The 25,501-nt window shown below is 38.1% G+C and overlaps 2 protein-coding genes across 2 annotated transcripts in view; one reads left to right on the top strand and one right to left on the bottom strand.

Annotated features, from left to right (window-relative positions):
• Positions 1-2,574: 2,574 nt before the first annotated feature.
• tmed5 (transmembrane p24 trafficking protein 5) lies at positions 2,575-10,783 on the bottom strand. Its single transcript, XM_088349289.1, has 4 exons — positions 10,476-10,783; positions 9,973-10,070; positions 9,709-9,889; positions 2,575-4,347 (listed from the first exon to the last, which is right to left on the bottom strand). The coding sequence occupies exons 1-4, from the start codon at positions 10,668-10,670 to the stop codon at positions 4,129-4,131; spliced, it is 693 nt and encodes a 230-aa protein (XP_088205415.1). The 5' UTR covers positions 10,671-10,783; the 3' UTR covers positions 2,575-4,128.
• A 4,615-nt stretch (positions 10,784-15,398) lies between these two features.
• suco (SUN domain containing ossification factor) overlaps positions 15,399-25,501 on the top strand; it is a 33,957-nt gene continuing 23,854 nt past the window's right edge. Inside the window, exon 1 of the mRNA XM_088350239.1 lies at positions 15,399-15,517. Within this exon, the coding sequence (XP_088206365.1) occupies positions 15,399-15,517 (119 nt within the window). The remainder of the gene's footprint in view (positions 15,518-25,501) is intronic.

The following is a 25,501-nucleotide window of genomic DNA, read 5'->3' as shown; positions in this document are numbered from 1 at the left end:
TCGAACAAATCGGTTCTCGACCAAAAATTTCGAGAAATTCTTGCTTCGCTTTTCGTTCAAAAAAATCGGAGTTCGAACGCCGGTACGCTAGGGGCGATGCTGAGCGGCGTACGGGTGTAGATTGCCCCCACCCCTCGTTAAGAACTGTTGTCACGTGACTGCGCACTTCTTTATGCTTTCGTTTTTAACATCGGTGAACGGAGTGTTTTAACCCCTAATGCCTCGGAAGAAGGTCGGTGCAAGCAGCAAAGTTGCTACAGGTGAAAAAGAAGAGTAGTGCGTACAAATATTGCATTTAAGAAAGAAATAATAGCAAAATATGGAGAAGATGTGCGAGTTTCCCTTCTTTCGAGGGAATAGACCATGGCTTCTGCAGACCACCACAAAGGTAAGAAATCCTATTCATAAATCTTTTCTTTATCCTTTAACCGCTCACCACTTGTTGTGGAGACCCCGGTGCTAAATGACGTGTAAACGACCTGATATTTTTATTTTTACACGTTCATGTTAGCGTAATCTTTCGTACGGAAGATTACGCTAACGCGAACGTACGATTAGCCTGGGTTAGCTTCATGTTTACGTTCATGGTAAGCCTTCAAGGATTTGGAACGGATTAAAATGATTTTACATTACTTTTAATGGCAAAAACGATTTTCGGTGATCGACCAAATCGGTTTTCGAATAGGGTTCTGGAACGGATTATGGTCGAGAACCGAGGTTCCACTGTATATGGAAAAGTATTTGTCCCTTGAACTTAAGAGCGATTTGGGCCATCTGCATTTACAGAAAGCAAACTTTGACGAAAATTGGTAATGACTGTTTCACAACACTGCGGAGGAGTTTTAGCCCACTTTTCTTTGCAAAATTGTTTGAAATACGCCATATTGGTGGGTTTTCTAGCATGGTCGACCCTTGAAGGTCACACCACTTCATCTCAATTGGATTTAGATCCAGACTTTGACTCGGCCACTCAGGAACCCTTTTTTTAAAAAAAATTTTAGCCATTCGAAGTTGGACTGGTGTTTTTTTGATTATTGTCCTGCTGCATGATCCAAGAGCGCTTGAGTTTGAAGACACAAACTGAGGCTTGACATTTCTTTTCAGAGTATTCTGGTCAACATCAGACTTTATTATTCAGTCAACCACAGCAAGTCCCAGCAGCCCCAGATCATGAAACTGCCACTGTTGGGATCAAGTTGTTTTTGTGAAATGCTGCACCGTTTTTATGCCAGATGTAATGGTATGCACACCTTCCAAAAAGTTTATTTTTTTATTTCATCAGTCCACAGAGTGTTTTTCCTTCAGTCTTGATTATCAAGATGCTATTTGGCAAATGTGAGATGATGATTTGTCTTAGGATGTTTTTCAAGGTTCTTCTGTCACCTGTATGAGGCGTCGTTGCACACTTTAGTAACCTCAGTTGGTTTCTCACTCCTGGGAAGTTTTGCCACTTTCCAGTTTTCTCCATTTGTGGATAATGGCTCTGATAGTGGTTTACTGGAGCTCTACAGCCATGGAAATGGCGTTGTAGCCTTTTTCGGACTGATAGATTTCAATATTTTTTTTCCAATTTCTTACGGAATCATGGTGTGACCTTAACTGGGCAGTTTACTAGAAAACCTTCCATTATGGCAGATTTGAAACCATTTTGCAAAAAAAGAGTAGGGCAAAATTCCTCCACAGCTTTGTGACTCATTACCATTTATTGTAAACGCTAGATTTCTCTTATCGCTGCTAAAGGTGGCTCAACAAGAGGGGTTGGGTAGTATTACTTTAACTGGATTACTTTCAATTACTTTTGGATTACTCCAATATCAAATGTGCTAATAAAAGACAAAAGAAACTAAATATGAATACAATTATGACTCACAACACGTGGTAAGCTTTCTCTCCTGGCTTTGATCTCCGGCAAAACTAACATAAAATGCGACAGAAACAAAATGAAAATGAATCCAAACAGCTTGCCAACATCATTTTTGCCGTTCCATGTGTTCCGTTACTCCCCAAGCCTGCACAAAATGTAGTAATTTTATTCATATTTAGGTTCTTTTGTCTTTTATTAGCATAATCGGTATTGGAGTAATCCAAAAGTAATTGAAAGTAATCCAGTTAAAGTAACCCTGCCAACAAGCCATTAGATTCAGGGGGCAATTCATTTTTTTGTACAGGTTTTGATTTATTGGCTACATAATGAAATCATTACCTCAAATCTGCTTTTTGCATTTCCTTGAGTTGTCTGTGATATTAAAATTGTTTTGATGATCTAAAACCTTTTGTGAATGATAGAAATGCAAAACAACAAATACATAGAAATCAGGAAGGGGGCAAATATTTTTTCACAGCACTGTAATTTTGATCGCGAATATGACCAGGTGGGCAAATACAGTATTCTTGAATAACAATATCACGCAATCTGGTTTGGCAATATTTTTAGTTGCTAAAACGTAACAAAATAGCAATTTATCTCATTTTAACCCCATAGTAGAACTCAAATTCGAATGTTAAAACAAAGATTCTGTATGTAATGATGGTTAAGATGTTTGCGCAAGGAAGAAAGCAAGCATTACTCGGCAATACAGTTGTATAGTCAAAATCATTTTAATTTACACAAGTACATTAATAAATACCACAACCTGTGACTCGACCAGGTTCAGCTCTATAATCAATAAATCTTATCCTGATTGTAACAGTCAATAAGAGATTACTCTCATGGTACAATTGAATTCACAACACTGGACAGTGAAGGATGGATATGAATGATGTGTTCTGAAATAATCATTTATGAAAGAAAGACCAAGTAAATCACTTAAAAGTTGACTTTAAAAGGACAGTGCAATATTTAGTTCCTCCCAGTGGTATACATTTATTTTTTAATCCAGTCAAAAAAAAACATTTGTATACTAGGCATAAATACATGAACTATCATACCAATGTTGATTTTTGTGAAAAAAAAACCCCGTATTTTCCGCACTATAAGGCGCACCTAAAATTTCCTAACCAATGTGTCAATCATCATTTGAATCAGTCACTATTGGCTAAAGTTATTCGGGGGTAAAGGAGGCTGATCCTTTTTATCATTTACAGGCTCGCATAGGTTAAAGGGGCGAAACAAAGCCTGCAATTGGCCGAAAAAGATGAATGTGAATCGCACGTTGGGTTGCACTACGGCATAGAGAAAACATTTTTTACTATTCTGTATTTGTAAATATTTTACTCTCCTGGATTTACTACACTCACGGTTGTAAGAAGACCATGGTTACGTATCATTATTGAACGTGATGGCTGCAAGAGAACTTAGGTGAGCTATGCGGCTTTATATTTTCCCGGTTATCTTGTTTTAGAACGATCTTGATGTTTCTGTGATGAGTCTATTTCTAAACTAAATTCAATTCAAAGTGTTTATTGTCATAGGCACAATAAAGAACCCCGTTTCCCTGCACAATAAAATTCTTACTTTGCTGTCCACACAGTTGTCAGCAAAAAATAAAATGGAAACTAAGAAATGTTTGCCATTTCTTGAATCCCAAGACTTTAACCTTTCGAATGATATTTGGAACGATGCATTTGAGTGATTGGTGACATCGTACAGACACTGTTTCCGTACATGTCTGAGACACGTATTTGCTTCTTTGCAAGCTTTCGGAGTGGTAAGGGGGTAATCCGTTTGACTGAACTATCTGACTGTTTTGTCGACGTTCCCATTGTAGCGCCTTATAATCCGGTGCGCCTTATGTATGGAAAATATAGGACCAAAAACTATTTTTTGGGGGTGCGCCCTATAACCCGGTGCGCCTTATAGTGCGGAAAACACGGTAGGTTAAGAAATTTGTATTTTTTCCACCGTGAAATCCCCACTTAAGTCAGCGCCATGTTTGTCCGGCGGGATGCCCGCCATTCTGGTGTGTTTCACTGGCCCTTACTCGTACCAGATAACACTGCCATCTAGTGGTCAAATATTACACATTGGTACTTTTTAATTCATTAAGAGTCAGATCAGTGATAAACTAAAGCAATAAAGTATGCAAACAGAATGCTTTAATATCCAGTGGTCTGAAGAGCAGAAATTTTTCAGAGCCGTATATGCTGAATATCTGTAATGTCCAAAACTGTTCACCCCCCCAAACCCTGTTACGTGCGAGTCTTCCTCTTGTCCTCAAAGAGCGACCGCACTAAATAGACCTGCACTGCCGACACTAGCATCATGACCACCATGTTGAAAAGTGACCAGAAGTTGACCCGGTCAAAGTTGCTCTCCTGCAGGTTGCGGTCACGAGCCTCGAAGGCGCGCAGCATTGTTTGGATCTGAGCGCTCTTACCCAGCCTTGACTTAACGCTGTTGATGGTGTCCTGGCAGAAGAAAGGATGTACAAAATTAGAATTGTCCTTATTGTCCGTGATAACAATGTACCGTAAATTCGGGACTATAAGCCGCTACTTTTTTCCCAAATTTTCAACCCTGCGGCTTATTCAGAGATGCGGCCAATTTATGTAATTTTTTTAACGCTCGAGTATGAGAGGAACGATTTAGACCGGTGGAATATATGAGCCGAAGAAGATCACAATTTATGAGCGTAAACATACCCTCATCGTGCAAATTGCACAAAATAAGGCTCATGGCGCAGCTTCCATGTTAGGAGCGAATGGGCATATTGCTGGGGTGTATAAGTAAGGGAGCGTAGATCTACGTCATCATGATAAAGTTATTTCCGACATTGAGAAAGACAGCTTAGATGTCATTTTCAAGGAGGAAGAAGCAGTTGGTCTGCCGTGATTCTAACGATTGCCGCATTTATTTCCTTAACAGACTAATTTGCAGGTATGCGAGCGTCTTGTTAGTAGCGTGAGGCTACTTCCCAAAGGCACGGTTTAGAATGAAAGTTATATTATTATTATTAAAGCTTTGAAAACTCTCGATGTACCGTCTTTCTTTGTAAATATGTAATATGTATTTCCAACTGTATATTTTTGTAATGTATTTATTTGTATTTATTTGAGACACTTATTCTGCACGAGCAAATTAAAAAGAGGGGCGGAGCAAACGCAGGCTGATGGGAAAGTGGGGACCGGTAAAGGTGAGTTTTTGTGGACACGGCGAACAATAATGGATACGTATTTTTCCCACCCTTATCTTTGGAAATATACACTTTTTTTCCTTGGATTACTATCAACGGGCACCCAGAATCTGCAGGTCTGCAACAAATTTTAAGTACCTATATCATTTGACATTCATTTTGGCGGCTGTGATTTTTGGACTGTGTGTTTCAATGAAGGAAATTTAGTTTCAATCGTGGGACTTGAAGTTTGGCTTGGATTAATTTTGTGTCTATTTGATGTGGGTGCATGCGGCTTATATACAGGTGCGGCTTGTGTATGGACAAAATCGGTTTTCCCCTTAAAATGTGATGTGTGCGGCTTATAATCAGGTGCGCTCTATAGTCCGGAATTTACGGTAGTACTGTATATTTTGTTTGCAATGAGATTACATTTGCCATTCGAAGATAAAGATATACTTATCACAGAAAGACCCCCATCAGTCTGAAACAAGATACCCGAAAACGAAAAAGCTGGCATAACTAAACAATTACGTCCCCTGGCCATCATCAAATTTGTTGAATGTTCGCAAAAATGGCTTCATTACATCCGAGAGAATCCAACCGTGTAAAACATTTACTCATGATAATGTGGACAGTTAAAAAAAAATCCGCCTAAAAGCACATCTGCTTCACTTGGCATTCCCTGGAGTTATGCATTTATTTAGCTCCAAAACTCTCCTTTAAAAATAAACAGGCTCGTCAAATTATTTCCAGTATGGTAGTTATCATCTGACCTTTTGACTGACAGCACTCGGCCAATAGCAGGCTTTTTTTTACAGTCTACACCCACATGGACCTATACTGGCCTGTTTCGTAAAATGAAGATCGCCTCCTGTAGGTTTCAAATGTCAATAGTAACCAAAGTGAATGATAATTGACACTGGTTAGCCAATAATTTTGCCCTTTTCCAGGTATGTATTCAGATCCAAGCCGAAAATAAACGTGCGCAACTCAATTTGTGATTAATTTTTACACACCCTTATTAGGCGCAAATACCCTTAGAGAAATGGGTTAAATACAATGTTTAGTTTTTCAGTTTTTCGATGACTGTAATGCACTACTCTCCGGTCTCCCGAAGTCCAAAATAAAGAGCCTTAAGCTAGTACAAAATGCTGCAGCAAGGCTTTTAACTAAGACAAGAAAGTTTGATCACATTACCCTGATTTTAGCTAACCTGCATTGACTCCCTGTCAGCCTTAGATGTAATTTTAAGGTTCTGTTGTTATTATACAAAATTATGCATGGACTTGCTCCCTCATATCTTTCGGACTTAATTTCCCCCTATGTTCTGGTCCGGAGCCTTCGCTCTGAAAACGCTGGTCTACTCGTGATCCCAAAAGCCAAGAAGAGATCCGCAGGTTCGAGAGCGTTTTCCATTCTTCCCCCTGAGATTCGATCTGCAACCTCAGTGGAAATGTTTAAATCTAAGCTTAAAACACACTTCTATTCTATAGCATATGAATAACCTATATTTTATGTCGATAATATGTGTACCAGCTCAGTAGCCTAGATGGTAGTGTGCCCGCTTTGAGACTGGGAGGTCGCTGGTTCGCGCCTCGGCCGAGTCATACCTAATTGGTAAAATGGCGGCGCCCTCTGTTGGCTGCGGCTGCATCGTCTCGCTACAACGGGTCAGGTGTATCGACATTTCGTTCTGTGTACATTGTTACAAAGAATGACAATACAAAGGAAATTATTATTATTATTATTATTATTATTTGCCCTCATGTAGGTTTTATATGAGGAGATGGTGTCATAACAGTCCGTAGTTTGCAATAATCTTTGATCTGTGCAGCCCTTTGAGACTCTTTGTGATCAAGGGCTATACAAATAAACATGACTTGACTTCAGATTGTGAAAATTTCACAAAGTATTAGTTCAGGCTTCAAGCTATTGTCTCACCTGTTTTTCAGCTAAGATCCCTAAGCTACCCTAATCAGCAGGCATTTAATTGCAAAAATAAAAATCAGGCTCGAATAAAAACCTTCTATATCTGTGTGTCCTGACTCAGATTACTGGATGTTAGGAGCACTTGCAGTGATTATTTCGAATTGGGAAAATTGGGATTGTTACCTTTCAAAAGAGACCAAAACTGTCCATATGCTTCAAATGGTTCAAGCATTCAGTTTATTTAGGTACCTCTTCAAATGGTATCTTAGGCGAATTTGACAGGAACGTTAGGAAAAGGGTGTCTAAGTCCAATAAACGCAGTGTCTTTTTTTTCTATAAGCAGACACATCGAATATTCATTGTATTAATATATACCACAGCCATATCCCCCTAGTGGGGGGTGGCTAGCTAGAGTCATTTCTGACCCTTTTTGGGAGATTGATTTAGAGGAGGGGGTTCCCAGCCCCCTCGCTCAACCCAACTGAGGTGTTGGGAGTCATTAGGTGACCAAACCCCCCAATTCCAACCCTTAATGCTGAACGCCAAGCAGGGAGGCAACGGGTACCAATGTTTAAGTCTTAGGTATGACTCGGCCGAGGCTTGAACCACAACCTCCCAGTCTCGGGGCGGGCGTCATACCCCCAAGGCCACCGAACTGAATATTCATTGTAAAATATTTAAAATTACGCATATAGCCAGTGAACCTTATGTGAAATATATTCCATTGTTATCCGATGAATAAAGCTATCGTTTTTATAACAAAAGGGACTTAATATGTATATGCAGATTCCTTTTACCAACAAGATTCTATGCAACCTAAAATCTGATGTAATTGTTGGGGGAAAATTATAGTCCTATTACATGTACGCACAGCAGGAAGTAGCTCGCTAATCATATTGAGATATGTAAATCGAATTCATGTTTTTTCTCCCTGTCTTTCTTTCGTACATAAGCACATGTGTGTCTCCAGTTGCATTGTGGGAAATGTAGTATATGTGCATGTAAAACATCTGTGGGCTGTTAGCTAGTTTTAATAATGATAGAACGGCAAAAAAGATGCCAGGCCTGAAAAACACTTGCAGCAATACAAAATCAGGGGTAATAGATCACTGCCATTTTGTTTTTGGTGGACAGGAGGGACGATATGCTTTGGTCATGATTCAATTTTATCACGATACTAAGGTGCCAATTTGATTTAGATCACGATTCTCAATAATTGCAATTGTACAAGTATTGTTATTTGATAAAATTGATGGTCTTTCCCTAAAAACAAGCAACTTAAACCATACACTCCTCTGACAATAAACCACAAATAATGTTCAAACAATGCACATTAGTCTGTCAGTCAGTCTGGAAGCTGACATTTATTCAACGGAGACAATGAGATCATAACATGTACGCTGTGCAACAGGTTTCAAGCCACAAAATGTCATTAACTGAAATGTCAACGTGACACATGTCGTCTTTAAATGATCCTATTTACAGTTAACACTGTAGGAGAAGTAAAATAGAGCCTCTGAAAGAAATAACAGCACTGGTGTAAGGTATCAAATTTAAATTGAGTTCCTTCAAATTAAACAGTTTTTGTATGTGTGCATACTTGGGATTTTAAATTTATGGGCGCCGGATTTATTTCTCATTACTTGCTTTCTTCCTCCCTTTTCCACTTCTGTGTGCTTTCCCGCATTTTTACTTACTGGATATAACGTCACAAAAATCAATTCCTGGGAGATACTTAGATTTTAAAAATCACCAAAACTGAAATCATGATCAAGGGCGGCATTAGCACAGGAGCGCTCGTCTTGGGATCAAGAGACCGCAGGTTCGTTTCCCGACTCCTCCGTGTTATATGTCAAAGTGTCCTTGGGCAAGACATTGAATCCCTAACGCCCCCAATAAGCAGGTAGGCGCCTTGCATGGCTGCTCTTGCTGTGTGAGTGTGTGTGTGAATGGGTAAGTGTGAAGCACATTGTAAAGCGCTTTGGGAGGTCTTCATTGACTTAAAAAGTGCTATATAAATGCAGACCATTTACCGTTACCATTAAAAACTCTATAAACATGAATCGATTTCTTGTCCCACCCCTAGTGGACAGTACAGCAAAAACGAAAAAAGAGCGGGGATCACTCTTTGGTGGATCGAACAGCAAAAAAGAGCTACCAGACCCCCCAAAAATGTTTTTCTGCAACATTATGCAACGAGGGATAATGGATCGCAATTTTTTTTTAATGCTGCGATAAACTGTGGGCGCAAAGTACAAAGTAGCGAGATTACAGTACATGAATCATACTTGAGTAATAGAAGTACTACAAGAATCCCCCCCCTTCAACAAAAGCCAGCTGCAAGATGCATTTCCTATCACTCAGCCAAGCAACGCATGTGCGCCCTTTGTCACAATTCAGCAGGGTGGATCTTGCAATGTGTCTGAAACAATTGGCCCAGCCTCAAAGAGCAAATGGGTGAGAGTTCAGAACAGTAGCTGACCATCCAAACTATTTTGCCACCTGGGTCACGCTGCACCCGACGTGGCAAATACAACACGGGACAAAGTCTAGAAGAGAGCCTTGTTCAATACAAAAACTACAATGTAGTTTTGTTCCGGCCAGCCAATCACAAGATAGAAAAATACTGAAAAGAAGCACTTTGTGAGGATGAATTTAATGTCAGCTTTGGTAAACATCTAAACAAATATAGTAAACGTGACAATAAAACATGTCGTCCACTCACCATAATGTCCTCCAACTTCATGTCCAACATGTCAGTGCCCTGCACATACTCCTTCCAGTCCTCGGTCTCCTCGTCAGTGTCCATGTTGTCCAGTATCAGCTCGAAGAAGACGAGCTTCTCTGAAATGCTGCTGAAGGTGTTGTCAAAGCAGAACATGTAGTCGCCGTCCTCAGTCTCTACGCTACGGGACGCCAGTACTGCATTTTATGTTGGTTGTATACAAATCGATTTGAACATACAAAATCTTATTGTGCCTGAGCTTACGTGTGCATCCCATCAGACTTGTGATGGTCACTGTAGAGAACCTGGCCGGACGGCGAGGAGATGTAGAAATCCACATCCAAGCTTGCGCCGTCAAGAACCTATAATTGGAAATGAGGACGATAATAAGTTCAATCAGCCTTTTTTTTCTCAAATTCAAACAGAGGTTTGAGCTTTTCTTGCTCAATGTGTTCCTCTATTGCTCATCAGTTTATTCATTTAGCATCATTCGTATACTGTACTACTCCCCTCTTACAATCACAGTTCCAGTCTTTCCTACTTTTCCTTTACATTACATTTCTTTTTTATCCCCTACATTTGTTTCATCAAGATACAGAAATAGCACATTACCGAACCGCATTATCTACTTTTGTAAAAAGATTATGGGTACCAAAATCACTACCTTGATATCGTCAAAATATAAAATAATCAGAAACAAACGCTTTCTTACTATTCCTGAGTTAAATATTAAATATATTCTTTGCATATATTAAATATATTCTGACCTGATATTCTATTTCCAGAGATGCGTCCTTCTTCATAGTCTGGAAGAAGCATTCCTTGCGACCAGCGGGCAGAGTGAAGGTAAAGTCGCTGTCCAGAGATTGCGAGAAGGCAGCCAGTGCAGAGAACTTTTCGGAAAACGCAACGAGTAACACAGACACAATGCAAGTAAACAAACGCACAGTGGCCATCATCATTAAAACTAAAACTAGTGATAAACTCTTCGTCTGCTGTTTGCTCCGTGTGGGGAACTTCGGAGCAACTTCGTTCCAAGCTGTGACCCGAATGGGCACACGAAGTTCAGGACCTCGCCTGATTAAAATTCTTCATTTATACTTGACCATTATACGTGCTCGTCGCACACACGTTAACTCATTAAAGTTGATAAAAATAATGATGTAAAGTCATATTAGTATTAATTTTCCAGATATATTTCATCAAGGCCATCTTTTAGACACCTTGTGAACTGCATTGTGGGAAGTGTTGTTTTTAAATGGTGGAAGTGACGGAAATTATTTTCTTTGTTTTAGGGAGGGAAACAATATTGTGCAAATTTTAAGGAAAGTAATATAAGCTTTTAAAAATGTAGGTAGTCCAAACTGACGACTTTTTGGTTGAGTCACGCAATCTTGGATGAAAAAAAAATACATTCCTGATATTAAACAAGTACATAGTTTATTTTGGGTATTTTGCAAACTTCTAAATGTACGCAAAATCATTTGTTAAAAGGACCAGAGTTGCGTCCCCATTGGTGCCCGACGACCTATGCACTTAAGGGTTTCGTGAACAGTGTGAACCAAATGTTTAACTTTCCACACAATTTGAGATCCGCCGAATTAGGCCATATAATATACAGTATATCCAGCCCGTTATGGGGGTTGCTCAAGCACTCCTGAATTCAACTCAAGCAAAGTATTTTAAAAACTCTCTTCTCCTCAATGAAGGGACAGGATAGCATACCTGTCAAGCTCCAGGGCTCCATGCCTTTACAAACTGGCGTATTTTCCCTTACAAAATACAAAATAATCTTACACCATGTTTTTTTTTTTCAAGCGTGTTTATTTATGTAGTTCAGCATGTTATATTGTACATGTGTTTCATTATATCATATATAATAATAATAATAATAATAATAATTTCCTTTGTATTGTCATTCTTTGTAACAATGTACACAGAACGAAATGTCGATACACCTGACCCGTTGTAGCGAGCCGATGCAGCCGCAGCCAACAGAGGGCGCCGCCATTTTACCAATGTTATAAGTCTTAGGTATGACTCGGCCGAGGCGCGAACCAGCGACCTCCCATTGTTAATTAACATTTTGTTATGAGATCCTGAGTTGCTCGACATGAATGAGGTTTATTATTAAAAAAAGTTCAAAAATTAAGTAGCTTGGACGTTCACCGTAGAAGGAAAAAATACATGCAAATATAATTAAGTAGAATAATACATTTTCTTATTCAAATTATGAATTCATTTTCTGCATTAAATTATTGTTGGAAATATACTGGTTAAGGGATAACCACAAACTTGTCTTTTTTCATTTTCTGATTTTCCACTTCCTTTTTTCTTAACTTCTTTATACAACATAATATTCGTAATATAATGCATCAAAGCAAGTGAGCCGTTTGAGAGCCTACTCTCTTCAATGAGTTGAGTCGAAAAAGCCGGTTCTCTAAAAACCGCTCGCTTCGTTTGCAACGAAAAAAAAAAACGATACCGAGATAGAGGCTTCCGCAGCGAACTCGTTTGACTTGATTGATTTGCCGTTTCGTGATAGTCGGTGTATACCGGATGGTACCCATAATTGACCAATTTGCATTTTTCCGTACAGATTTCCTTGTACGTCGTACACGTCTTAAAATGCATAATAAACGTACTTTGTACGGCAAAACTGTTTAGGTTGACGGGTATGGGATAGGCTTAAATATGATAAAAAACGACAAGCATTTTTTAAGAGGTAAAACAAAACAACAATGTGAACAACACAGCATCATAAAAACTCACTACCTTGAAATGGTTTAGTAAATTTGATTCCTAGCATGCCTTTTGTCCCCCGCCCCCAATTCCTCTTTCGCTTGGCTACTGTCACTTGTGGCATAGCGGCAGAGTCTGTAGAGCCTCATGTGTATTTATTTGTTATTGAGTACCATACCTGTCAAACTGTACGTTTTTGCCGTACAAAGTACTTTCATTATGCATTTTAAGACGTGTAAGACGTACAAGAAAATCTGTACGTAAAAACGCAAAATTGTCAATTATGGGTACCATCTGGTATACACCGACTATCACGAAACGGCAAATCAATTAAGTCAAACGAGTTCGCCGCGGTAGCCTCTATCTCGGTATCGTTTTTTTGTTTTTTTTTTGCAAACGAAGCGAGCGGTTTAATGCTACTGTGCGCATGCATCTGCCGCCTTGGATTTCATGTGATAGTTATGTAGTGAAAGGAAGTCTGTCTCTTTTTAGAGAACCGGCTTTTTCGGCTCAACTCATTAAAGAGAGCCGGCTCTCAAACGGCTCGCTTGTTTTGATGCATTATATTATGAATCATTATTGTTGTATAAAGAAGTTAAGAACAAAAGGAAGTATAAAAGGAGAAAATGAAAAAAGACAGGTTTGTGGTTATTCCTTTAATCAGTATATTACCAACAATAATTTCATCAAGAAAATGAATTCATGATTTGAATAAGAAAATGTATTATTCTATTTAATTATATTTGCATGTATTTTTTCCTTCTACAGTGAACGTCCAAGCTACTTAATTTTTGAACTTTTTTTTATAATAAACCTCATTCATGTCGAGCAACTCAGTATCTCACAACAAAATGTTAATTAACTATATATATGATACAACGAAACACATGTAAAATATAACATGTTAAACTACATAAATAAACACGTTCGAAAAAAATGGTGTAAGATTATTTTGTATTTTGCAAGGGAAAATACGACAGTTTGTAAGGGCATGGAGCCGTGGAGCTTGACAGGTATGGAGTACACACTGTATACTGTGTACTCTCTTAGAAATAAACAAGTAAAAAAACAACAACTAAATTTTACATTTCCCACATTTCCAGGTTACAACCTTATTGCAACATTAAACGAATCAATTTGTTATCAGGGCAGAAAAGATGACGCGTCCTGTTCTACAGTGTCCAACTCAGTCCAGTGGGCGGTGCTGTTTGCAGCAGTTGTTGCATGGTCTACTACGATTGGCCGTCGAATCAGAATGTCTCTCCCAATTGGTCACGTTCCCCATTAAGGGAGGGGTTGATATTCGTTTAGCTCTCCGTCAACAGCAGCCTTAACCACAATGAGGTTTAGCACACGTAAAATCGCTCCAACGGAAAATAAGACAGCTGCTTCAAAGTCTTAAGACGCGAAACACAACAAACTATTAATCTGTTTTATCTATTAAACTCGGTTGTAGCTCCAAAGAGCGAGAATGGTGGTCCCTGTGGGAAGATAATGAAGAGGCTGTGTTTTCTGTTGGTGTGCCTCGTTTTAGCTCTCCTGTGCCGGTAAGAAACATTTTTGCTCATTTGAACTCAAAACAGGGCTGAAAATTGAATTTCTTATTTGATTATCAGTGGGATGTGCATTCCTTTTAGCTCTTTAGTCCTTTTAAGTTCTCCATCTGTCACCAACATACGTCGCTGATGTCGGCGAAGATTGAAGAGTAATTCGAGAATAATTAAATTCATTAGACACTTTTTTGAAATAAAAAAATGTTTTAGTAAGTTGTGTGTCTTTAGTAAATATTTAAGTCTGTTAAATACATGTTGACTTTGTTAGCTTGGCGAGCGTCATTTTATTGCTAGCTTTTCTTACCTGTACGGTGGCCCATAAAAGCCAATTTTATGAAAAAATATTTAAAAATAAAAATTAAAACAAGCTGTGTGATAAAGGGAAATGTATTGGCCTGTTAGTACATTTTGTATTCAAAGGTTAATTTAATTTGCTAGAACACTTTAAATCCACTTATTTATCCCTTCCAATACCCGCAAAAGTACAGTATATTTTTAATACATGATAAAAGAGCATCAGAACATAAAAAAATACGTGTTGAAATTAGATTGCCGCACAATAAACAAAACAAGAGGCATGTAATGTAGAAAAACAAAGAATAAAGGCAAAAATAAAAATTTGAATTTACCTTTTGCCTTGTGTTTCTTGAAAAACTGATCAAATGATGTCTGCTTTTGCTTACTTTTGACAATCCGATAGCCTGACTTTTCCAGGTGATTCCTTTCTACAAATTCAGATACTTCTTTGATTTTTTTTTTTACCTTAATGTCTTTAATTTGGGCAGATTTGATGATGTCTGCATCTTCATCCTCGCTATCTTGCTGGAATCCCTCTTCATCGTCGTCTCTGAACTTTGAACTGTGACAATGACACATAGATCATGCTGGAAGCATGCATGCGCACTGGGTTGCCAGATTTTAAGAGATACGTTTGGGGAACTCTCTGAACGGCTAATGTATTTTTTACTTCGGATCCTGAAACTTTTTTGTAACTAAAGGCAACATTTTCCTGTCAGGTACTTCGTAACCTGAAAGTTTTTTATTTTGAGACATTCGTATGTAGTGGTACCACTGTACATGTAGAATTATCATTATCATTTTCATTGATTACAACATAGTGTACATTGTTTGCTACAAGATAGATTTGACACTCAGTATGAATCTGTATTGGAAGACTTTAAAGAATAAAACAAATAGGATTAAAAACAGAATACAGAGATCCCTCAGCCTTTGCAATTAATGGGGACCAGACCCACCCGCAAAAAGTGAAAATCTGTAGAGTTAAAAGACTAACACACAACAAGTAAAGATCAAGAAATAATAACACACTACTCATATTTACAGTTGAATGAATGGTTTTATCATGATATAAAATGAACCTTGACTTAATTCAACATGCACGCCCTGTCCACGACTCTGTGGTCCAGGCTTTATCAGCCTCCGAGCCCCACGAGGAAATCAGAACACTTGGACTCTCCCTACACTGTCTTGGGCGATGGGGCCCCCTGCCTGGGGTACGGCACCGAGTGGCTGGCTGGTTGCACACTAGCATCGGGTGTTAGCTTAGCCATAGCATTAAGCTGCACCTGCAGCCAGGTTGTTGCTTGCTTTCCGATGCCACCTGAGTCGATTCCCCGGACGCAATATCAATCCACGCAGCACCCGCTGGTGATCAGCATTTATCTACTTTTGGTCATTCTGACTTTCTTTAGAATTCGATTTAATTGATTAATTTATTTTCATTGTGACCAGCCACTATCTTTCCTGGTTCGTTTTGATTCGGAGACGTTGACTGAGCATGGCTCGGCTGTTTGACTCGCCGCATACAGAAACTATCAATGTTGTCCACACATAGTCACATCCCCCCAACTCAGAGTACCCTCTCTATTCTCTCCCTCGCTGTGTCCAGTCACTTAAAAACACAATGCACATTGATATCAATTACATTAAAGACAATTCAATTAAAAATCCGTGAAGGAGTGAACCAGCAAAAACCGAAACGTGAAGTAGCGAGGGTTCTCTGTATTATGATTGCTAGGCAATCTGTACTAGTTAGTGTTTTTAGACTTGCGTTGGGTGGATCATTACAGTGTTGCAATGAAACAAAAGCGATGGCTTTTACCAGCAAGTTTGTGCAAAAATAAGAATAATTAAGACATAAGTGTGAATTTTTCTTTACATGTACTAGATATTTTTTTACCTTTACTATATGTATACTATTTTTGTCTCCAAAAATGTTATGCCCGAAAAGGTTATACCTGTAATGCAAAGCTTTTGCTTATTAGTGAGGGAATCCCATCCCCTGGCACAAATGGTGATTCAACAATGAATGCTAGCCTCTGCTTAAGATATTTTAATCACATAACTATGTTAAAATTGTAAGTTTTAGTCTTTTCCAAATATAACCTTTTGGAGAAAACCAATATTCCTTTTTAATTTTCCAATAATTAAATACTATGTAGTTTTTTTACATTAAACCTATTAAGTTGCATCTTGTTTTAGGCAATTTCCTGTATTTGCACTTAAAATTCTGTAAGTGTATCACTTTAACTTTTGCCATGTCAAACTCCTAAAATAAAAATACAGAATGATTTTAGATAATTATTTTGTTAATCTTCTAATTGGATATTTAAAATGATGCAATGGTTTCACACTACCTGACTCGACCTCGGTAAATATTTTAGAATATTTGGAAATATGTACAAAATCCCATCAAGTCAACATTTTTTCAGGTTCTTTCACTTTTTTCTTTGATGTGTCCTTTTATGACTCAACTGTGAGGGCAGGGTGTGTGTGGATTTAGACGATATTTATTCTTTTAGTGGTTTCTTTTTCATAGTTTTGTAGAAACGCATAAATATTAGTAATCTTTGAATTGGTTGCGTGACAGATCTAACCGGTTATTGTATCCGGGAATCTTTGCCTCAACCCATACTAGTTTAAATCATAGGTTCTGTTCCAAGAAATATTTTTTCTCATACCAGCAGAAGACAAAGTCTTTTGTGCATTGTTCATCACCTTTTCTCCATTTGTTTCAAAGACTCTGCTCAAAAGAACAGGCTCCAACCATGATTTAACATCAGCAACCTGGTGTTCAGAACAGTTTTGAAACCCTCTTTCCCAACTTTAAACCTTGCAAAGAACCCCGACCAAACCAAATCTGTGACCCCTAAACTTCTGGTGATATTACTAAATCTTAATATCACCAGAAAAAAAAAAGATTAACCCTGCTTTTATTGAAGTTGTTACTGATGTAAAACACAAGGGACAAGATAAATTATTTGGTATAGACACCCCCCTCCCAGTTTTGCAATTAGCAGCTAATGTCTAAATAACTTTACTGGTGCAAATGAAACCTGCCTCTCCATTCCTTCCAAGGATTCAGTCTGATGTTGGCGTCATTGTGATTCACTAATTTGTTGTATGAATGCCTTTTGCTGCCTCTGCATTTTAAGACCTTTCCAAATGGTTTGATTAGTATGCATGCTCAGGCCTGCAGTAGCAGCGTCACTTAAGAACAAGTATGCTGCTTGGTCCGGCTGGATAGTGTTGTAATTATCTCAGTCATAGTGGAAAATTGAAGGTTTTCATAGGCATTATTTTCCACCTTTCTTCTCACTCTCTAGCAACTATACAATGTGTAAAACCTGAGACAAATGGGCATTTTCTCAAGATTTTTTTTTTTTTAAATCTTAAAGTCTGCGATCTTCAAACATAAATGTAACAACAAAGAGGAATAATCAAACAAGGGATGTGTGTTGAATTGTTTATAAATTGGTCCAAGTCCTCAATTTCCTTATTTAGATGTGTTCATGCACTATGCGAGTGAAGAAGGGAACATTCACAGAGCAAGTGTGAGGCCTGAGTCCCCATGAGACTCAGGACAATGACGTTTTTGAGAGGACTTGAATTTATTGCAGGAGTTTTTAATACAACGAAGATAAATAATTTCTTCTACAAACATGCGTTTTATACCAGAGGCATGATTTTAAGTCTGAGCCGAACTTAAATTTCAAGCTGGGTCGGGCCTAATATGTCAATTATTGCATTTGGGTCTCACTGACTTTTAAAAACAATAAATAAATGTTTAAAAATATGTATATTAAAGAAATGTGTGGATACAACCAAAAAACAAATGCGGTTAACTGGCCGTCATTGTTCTTCTTTGTCTCCCTGCCTCTCTCTCTCTCTCTCTCTCTTTGTTTTGAAGTGCTACGCTAGATTCTTAAGGAGGTACTGCTGTGGTTTATGACCTAATCTTCAACGCTTCACAATTACAGATGGCCTTAAAATTTTTCGTCAATTCTTAAGAAAAAAAAAAGTACCCACACGTTAAATATGAAATTTCAATTTTGCTTCGGCCTTAGTCCTGAAAATCAAGTTGGTTAATTGCTCAGGGTTGGGTTTACGGGCCTGGGTCAGGACGGTCTGGATTTTTTAGGCCCAGTCTTGCCTCTATTTTATACCCACATGTGAGGAAGGCCATATTATCGATTTTTGTCCCTGCGTCACAATTGGATTAGAATTATGCAACACCGTTGACCCAATGAGATAATAACTGCTGTTAATTGATTTTCCGGGTATAATAATTTACCAAACTGCCGATAAATTCCAATCCCCCGACGGTGACAAGTTGATTGTTAACCATTGTATGTAACCAGATATACTAACTATGATAAAAAGTAATGAATTTTTTGAAAAGTCGCATTCAATGACATTTGTAAAAACTGCAAATTTTTACGAGCATCATTTCCTTTTTTCATAGCGACGAAAGCAAGCTCGTTAAAACAGCAACGCTGTCTGTCAGCGCTGTAAAAAGTCTTGCTGGCCTGTAACTCAAGAAGTTGTTCTGGCATGTCGAGGGAGCCCTCAGTGACACCTTTTAATTAGACACTGAAAGTGAACGGCAGTGAAAGAAGAGAAGGAACTCTGAGCGCTCTGTGGGCGAGGGCAAGAGGCGGAGAGGGGATACGACCAGTGTCCTTTTATTTTTTCTGAACCAAGGCACTTTTTTCAATTTTTATTAGAAGATCTTGAGTTGTTCTGTCTGAGAATCATTTAAAAATGATTTCCTGGCACAGGTCTCCTGTCCCCCCCTCGCCGTCTTATTTTAAGCTTAAATCATCACATTGTAAATTGACAGCCTGAAGTTATAATTTGTGGTCACCCTGGCTCAGGTGGTATAGCAGGTTATTTATTTTGGTTATTTCTTTCCCCTATAGTTTAACCTATTTTTTCAAGTTTAACTAAAACATTTTTCTTAAATGACCAAAATAAACATCTGCCTGTGCAATACTTTTTTCAGTTTTGTACTTTCGTATTAAATTAGCAATTAAAATCAGCATTCTTTGCAAGAATTAGGATTTTTTATTTTACTTTATTGCAGTAAAATCTTCAACGGCTTCATAAAACAAGTTGTTAAATACATACAGACGCTGCCCTACTTACAAACGAGATTTCTAGACGATCGTTCGTAAGTTCCTAAGTTACGTTTGTTCGTAATTTGCTTCAGTGCTATATTTTGTTTGGAGTATGGAATCTATGTTTAAGGTTTATATAAGTATGTTTAAGGCTTGTATAAGTAGCCTGCATTGTTGTGAAACAGAAAAATAAATGTTTGATAAAATAATATGCTCTATAACGTTACAAAACAGGCTGAAAGATAAAGCATTGCACTGAAAAACAAAGCTACACATTAGGCGTTGAAATTCTGTGGTCTGTTAAGCCTTTTTAAGCCTCCTTGTGATTAAGGGCTATACAAATAAACATGACTTGACTATAAAGTTAGGTTTAACTTACTTTTGGAAGAGATCGGCGACTTCCTCCTCCGTGGTAAAAAGTGGACGAAAAAAAAAGCGATCCAACCATTTTCTCAACCAAATCAAGCTTTCTTATTCCACTTCCATTTCAAAAGAAACGGCTCGCCTCTTTACATTTTACACCCACCATATCAAATGGATGCATGAGATATTAAACAATAAAAAATGTCAAAGTTCTGGAGATGCAGTATAGTATGTTTACACACGAATTAGGAAGAGGAAGCAGATTTCTTCTTCCGGGTGGATGCCGGGTGACCTCTACAGTACTGTCCTCTACTCGGAACAAGGTGCACACAATACAAAGTCTAACTTAAAGCAATGTCCGGATATTTTTCAACATCCCGAAAAAAATGTTCGTGTCTACTGTTTTGCGTAAGTCAGTTGGTCGTAAGTAGGGGAGCGTCTGTATCTCTGTACTATAGCGCATGAGTGGATAATTAGTATATAACAACTGCTGCCAACTACTGATATGGATGAATGTGACTTAGTCGTCTGATCACTGAAATAAAGCAAAGACGCAGAACAATGGCATGCTTTTTTTTTCTTCAAAGAAAAAGTTGGGCAATTTCCTGCAGCACACTAGACAAAGCCTCTTTGCTCACTAGCATGCACACAGTTGAAAAACACTCCGTTAGACTGTGACTAAATTACATGAATGCGTCCATAAAACTCTTAAATTCTTTCCTTCAATTTTATGACTTGGCGCATTTTAAATTTATTTTTGAAAAGGAACGATTAATTACATTTAATTATTAATCTTGTATAATTTCCCTGTTGGGTTATCTTTTTTTGTGTACATCACTAGCCGGCCAGATCCAGTTTTGTGTGTGCTCGGAGGCTGAGCTGGACCGGCACCCGATTGTTCCTGCCCACTGGCCATGGAGACTATTAAGCTCTCTTGGCTCCCCATAGGAAAATAAACTTTACAGTTTTGCTTTTGGTTTTAACATCACTTTTACATTAGTTAATTGTGTTACATTTTGAGTGCTCCCGGGCAAGTTACTTAAGGACTAAGCTTTATTTGCCTGTTGTCATTGAACAAACTTGTCAAGCAAGTTGATGATGGCAGTGTATTTTTGAGATCTTGCAACGTTCATAGTCGTTAAACATTGCAGGACATGTTTGCAGAGGGAAATTTGATGGATTTAGAGGTAGATGTTTTGCGTCACAGTGCTTATACTTTAATTTGTATAAAAGTGGGGGTAAGTGAAGGGAGGTGTATGTTTGACTTCACTATATTCATTTAATCAAGCATTCAAAAGAGGGGCAGATATATTACGCATGACCTCCTCAAAATTAATAATCAATTACCAAGTTCAAGACCTTTCAAAGCTTTGAAATCGTGAAGTTGCCATATGTCAATTGAAAATGGTCTTTCAGTCAGTGCTTTGCTTTACTTTCTAGAACATGCTCAGCTTCCCCTCCTCCTCGCTTACTCTCAGTTTTTCTTTATTTACCTTTGGCTGCAAGCGCCAATTTCTCCTGACTCCTTTTCCGACTTGCGGGTGCTTCGAGGGCCTTTCCACACCCCCAGCTGAGGGTCATTATCACAAAGGGGCCCTGTCCATACTAGTGCTGCATGAGAACATTGTGTTCCTTAGCTCGCATGTCTTTTTATGCAGGACATTTAGCTTGCCAAGCCGTGTTCACATGCTTCCTCTTTTTTTTTTAAGAATTATGGATCACTATACTGTATCAGATTGCTGTGCATTAAGATCTTGGATGCATCATTCACTTGCTTGCCTAAACACAGTCTGTAAATTAAAAGTTCATAGTGTAAATATTTATCTCAGTCAATAAATAATTCATGCACAAAGGTCAATAGCAAGTCTATTTGAACTTCTGCTATTTTATTAACGAAATAACAACGAAATAACATCTTTCGTGCAAGTCTTTTTATCCCCCAGTTGAATTAGAATGTGATAAAACTTCCAGAATTATTCTTGCATTATGCCGAAATTGAAATTTGTTATTGTATTTGGATGTTTATGTAAGTTTTACTTCTCAAATCTTGATAACGTTGGTGTGTAGCTTGCAGACTTCAGTCCAAACACAGCAGAATGAGTACGCAATGTACAGTGGTAAAAATTGAATGAGGTTTCTCTGCCTCACCCCCTCCAGAATTCCAACTCTGAAATGCCCGCCTACCGGTGTAGTGGTTCTTCACATCATATAGTATTAAATCGCATGACTGCTTTCCTGATTTATCTCAACTGGAATTTTGTCAGGGGAATATGGTTCTATACAGAAACTGTTGTCAGTAACTTCTAGAAAACTGTTGCCACAGCATTTTGGCACCATCAGTGTTTGTGATCCTACTACATATTGAAAGATTGACTTCAGTGTAGAATTTTTTTTTTTGCTAACTTTAAAACCCTGACATGGTCCAAAAGTCTTGATAAAAACTCATATTGTTATGATCTGATATAATGAAATTGTGTGTTCAATTCCTGTTAAAAATGTCGGAAAAAATTGTTAAAACGTCACGAAATTGTGAATATGCTTAATTGCTGTTGAGATTGTCGAGAAAAATTGTTCAAACCTCACATTGTTTATTTGCTAAAAACCCAAAAAACAAACCAAGAAGTATTTAATTGCTGTTAAAAGTGTCGATAAAAACTCATATTGTTGGGATATGATATAATGAAATTGTGTGTTTAATTGCTGTTAAAAAAATTGTTAAAATGTCATATTGTCAGATATAAAGAAATTGTGAATAACGAAATCGTGAACATGCTTAATTGATGTTAAGATTGTCAAGAAAAATTGTTTAAACCTCACATTGTTTATTTGATGTTAATAGGTTCAATAAAATTGTTCAAACCAATATATAAAAAAGATACACTTTAATTTCTATAGCATTATAGTTTCCACACGCGCTGAATCTCATGCCAGTGATAAGGAAAATGTTTTTGATAAGAATAAGCCGCACAGGGGCTTGTGATTAGGTTCGATGTAATGTCAAAGTTCGAGTCATTCTTAAAATATTTTCAAGTATGCATTTTTTTCTGCTCTAAACAAGGCTGATAATGTAAAATGTGTCTAGTATTCAAAGGACAATGCCACATTTCTTCAAATATCTTGGTAAGATTATGATGATTTTGTCATGCAAGTAAAGTTTTAATGCGCATCGATTCTTTATACAGTATGTTCTTTCCACTCAAAGGCATGCAGAGTCCTGGTTCATATTGCCTATGGGGAGTACTGTCACAACGCTGTGCTCTGTGTGTTTTGTCATCCATATGAACAAAATGGCAAAATTCTAAACCTCTTGCCACAGACTTATTTGAAGGCGTATTGTAATTACGAGTGTCAGAAATGAAAGTACGTCATTTGTAAGAGTGGGCGGTTAATGCGATTTGTCTTTTATGGGATCCAGCATGTCAGATCTCATGCAAGCTCTTTTAGAGACAACATTGCCACGCTAAAGTTGTCCTCAATCAGAGACCAGATCAGTCAAGGCTATTTTTGGATTCTTTGGATGTCATAGTTGAAATGGCTCTACAAGAAAATGCATGTGATACATTCAGATCTGGATCACCTTTTGGCTGCACCTCTGTTGGGTTTAATTAAACACAACAAATTAAAATAGTTTTGAGTTTCCATAGCTATATGGGCTTATTGTGCCATGTCTGGACTTTAGGCTATTGGTCTTCAGACCCTTTATTAAATGTTTTGATAAGACTGATGGAATTAAAAATGAAGGTAAAAACATCAAAACTGACAGGTGTTTTCTGCTCAACGTCTGGGCCCTGCTGCCTGCAATGAGAATACGAAAGTGGAGGGGAATTATGGAGGGATCATCCTTGGCTTTACAGCTAACCGCTGTTTCACAGAGCTCTGTGCTTTAGCATCTAGGAAGAATTTGAGTAATCATGCAAACTTTAACCCACATATTTGACTGGCCTACATCTACTCTTAAATTATTGGCGTACTGCCTTGTCCCATAATACACTTCTGCAAAAAAAATTATAGTTGATGTTAAATTTGTCATGTTTGAATATTTAATGGAAATTATTAGGACTTTGGGACTGCTTCATCATTGAACTGTTTTCTCTATCCCGTCTAGCAATTCGTCTATAGTCGCCATAACATGCAGATGACTTTGCACATATATAAACCTTAACTATTTGGTCTATGTCTAGCCTTGAACCTCAGAAAACATGACTTGCTAACTGAACATTTACTGTTTGGCCCTGGACGGATCTATTGACACTAACAAAGATGTTATATAATGAAATTGTGAGTATGCTTGATTGCTATTAAGATTTTCGAGAAGGGTTGTTCAAACCTCACATTGTGTTTGCTGTTAAAAACGTCATATTGAAATATAATATTGTGAATGTGCTTAATTGCTGTTGAGATTGTCATGATTGTTTTCTGTTATTGGTGTCAATAAATTTGTTCCCAAAAAAAAAAAATTACTGTTTTTCCCGCAGTCGTGAAAGGTATTCTCAAACAGAATTCATTTTATTCAATTAGCCACAGAAAGCGTAGTGTTTCTCCTCACAATTATGCAAATACAGCGACCTCTCACTACTCGCACTTCAGTTATTGCTGGTTCATTACTTTTGCTAAAAGAAAAAATATTGAATTAAAAAAAGTTGAAATATAAAAGAATCCAATAAGGAACGTTTTGGACAGCCAAGATTTAAGCCGATTGGCCAGCACCCTTTAATGAGATTTCTGATGCTGATTGGCCAATTCATATCATAGCATCTTTCATACTGTACTGTGATCATTCACCTGCTCTATGTTCCTCAATGCATCTTGCTGAGGAAAGTTTGTGTCCTTCCTCTTGCTGTCTAAACGATGGATATGCCTGACCCTTTGTTCTTACTTTCTGCAAGTCGGCTTTAAGGAAGGTGCACCCGCTCCAAAAGAATTGTGTTACTACTTTGCTGATTTTCACTTTTCACGGGAGGTTCTGGTCCCCATTAACCCTAGAACCTGAGGGATCTCTGTATGTTGCAAAATGTTCCGCGCCCCGAGAGACTCCCCGGAAGTTGACCGATTTGGCTCGTATTTTCTAGAGCAGAGACGTCATTGAAGGAACACATCACAGGTTCCTTGTTTGACTCCGCCTCCTTTAAGGTAGGTAGGTAGTGGCTCTTTGTTTGTATTTTTTAATGTTTGTGCATCCCATTTGGCATAATATTGTCCGGCTGGCTGCCAAGGGCTTTCCTGTTTTGTTGGCGCTTGTTGGCTTTCCAACATGTGTTGTTTAGCCGGCTAGCCTGGTATTGGCAACATTCTGCCGTGTCCTTTGGTTCATTCACAGGCGTCTTCACGTTTGTCGCTGTAGCCGCTCTTCATTGTTGGTTCCCAGTTAGCCTGGCTGCTAACTGCATGTTTTTTGGTCATCAAGTCCCGCGCTTTTCTGCCAAGGGTGCGGCCGCCTTTTGTTGATTGTTTCTGATTAGCCCAGTTAGCCTTTTTTTGTCTGCCTGCCCTATGGTGTACCATTAATGCATCCACCTGTAACACCTAGGCATTTTCCACAATAACTAAAACTGTGCTTAAAACACTCATAACCTCTTTGACTGATTAGCATGTAAAACAACATTGCGACAGGCTTGCTTGAGTGACATTGTCACAGCTCAGTATATACATATGTGTATGTGTATTTATATTTATATAAAATATGAAGGAGGGGGGGGGGATTTTATGCAAAAAGAT

The sequence above is a fragment of the Urocampus carinirostris genome, chromosome 12 (assembly GCF_059441175.1).
Source record: "Urocampus carinirostris isolate Australia breed hairy pipefish chromosome 12, RoL_Ucar_1.0, whole genome shotgun sequence".
Classification (NCBI taxonomy): Eukaryota; Metazoa; Chordata; class Actinopteri; order Syngnathiformes; family Syngnathidae; genus Urocampus; species Urocampus carinirostris.
This window is presented reverse-complemented; position numbering and strand designations above follow the sequence as displayed.

Bases quoted from the DNA above. Each gene is read 5' to 3' on its own strand.
- tmed5 (XM_088349289.1), bottom strand. From the start codon at position 10,670: ATGATGATGGCCACTGTGCGTTTGTTTACTTGCATTGTGTCTGTGTTA. The intron at 10,071-10,475 runs GTCAGAATATAT...TTCCAATTATAG, and splicing joins CTCTGGAAATAGAATATCAG to GTTCTTGACGGCGCAAGCTT. The intron at 4,348-9,708 runs GTGAGTGGACGA...TTCTTCTGCCAG, and splicing joins TGAAGTTGGAGGACATTATG to GACACCATCAACAGCGTTAA.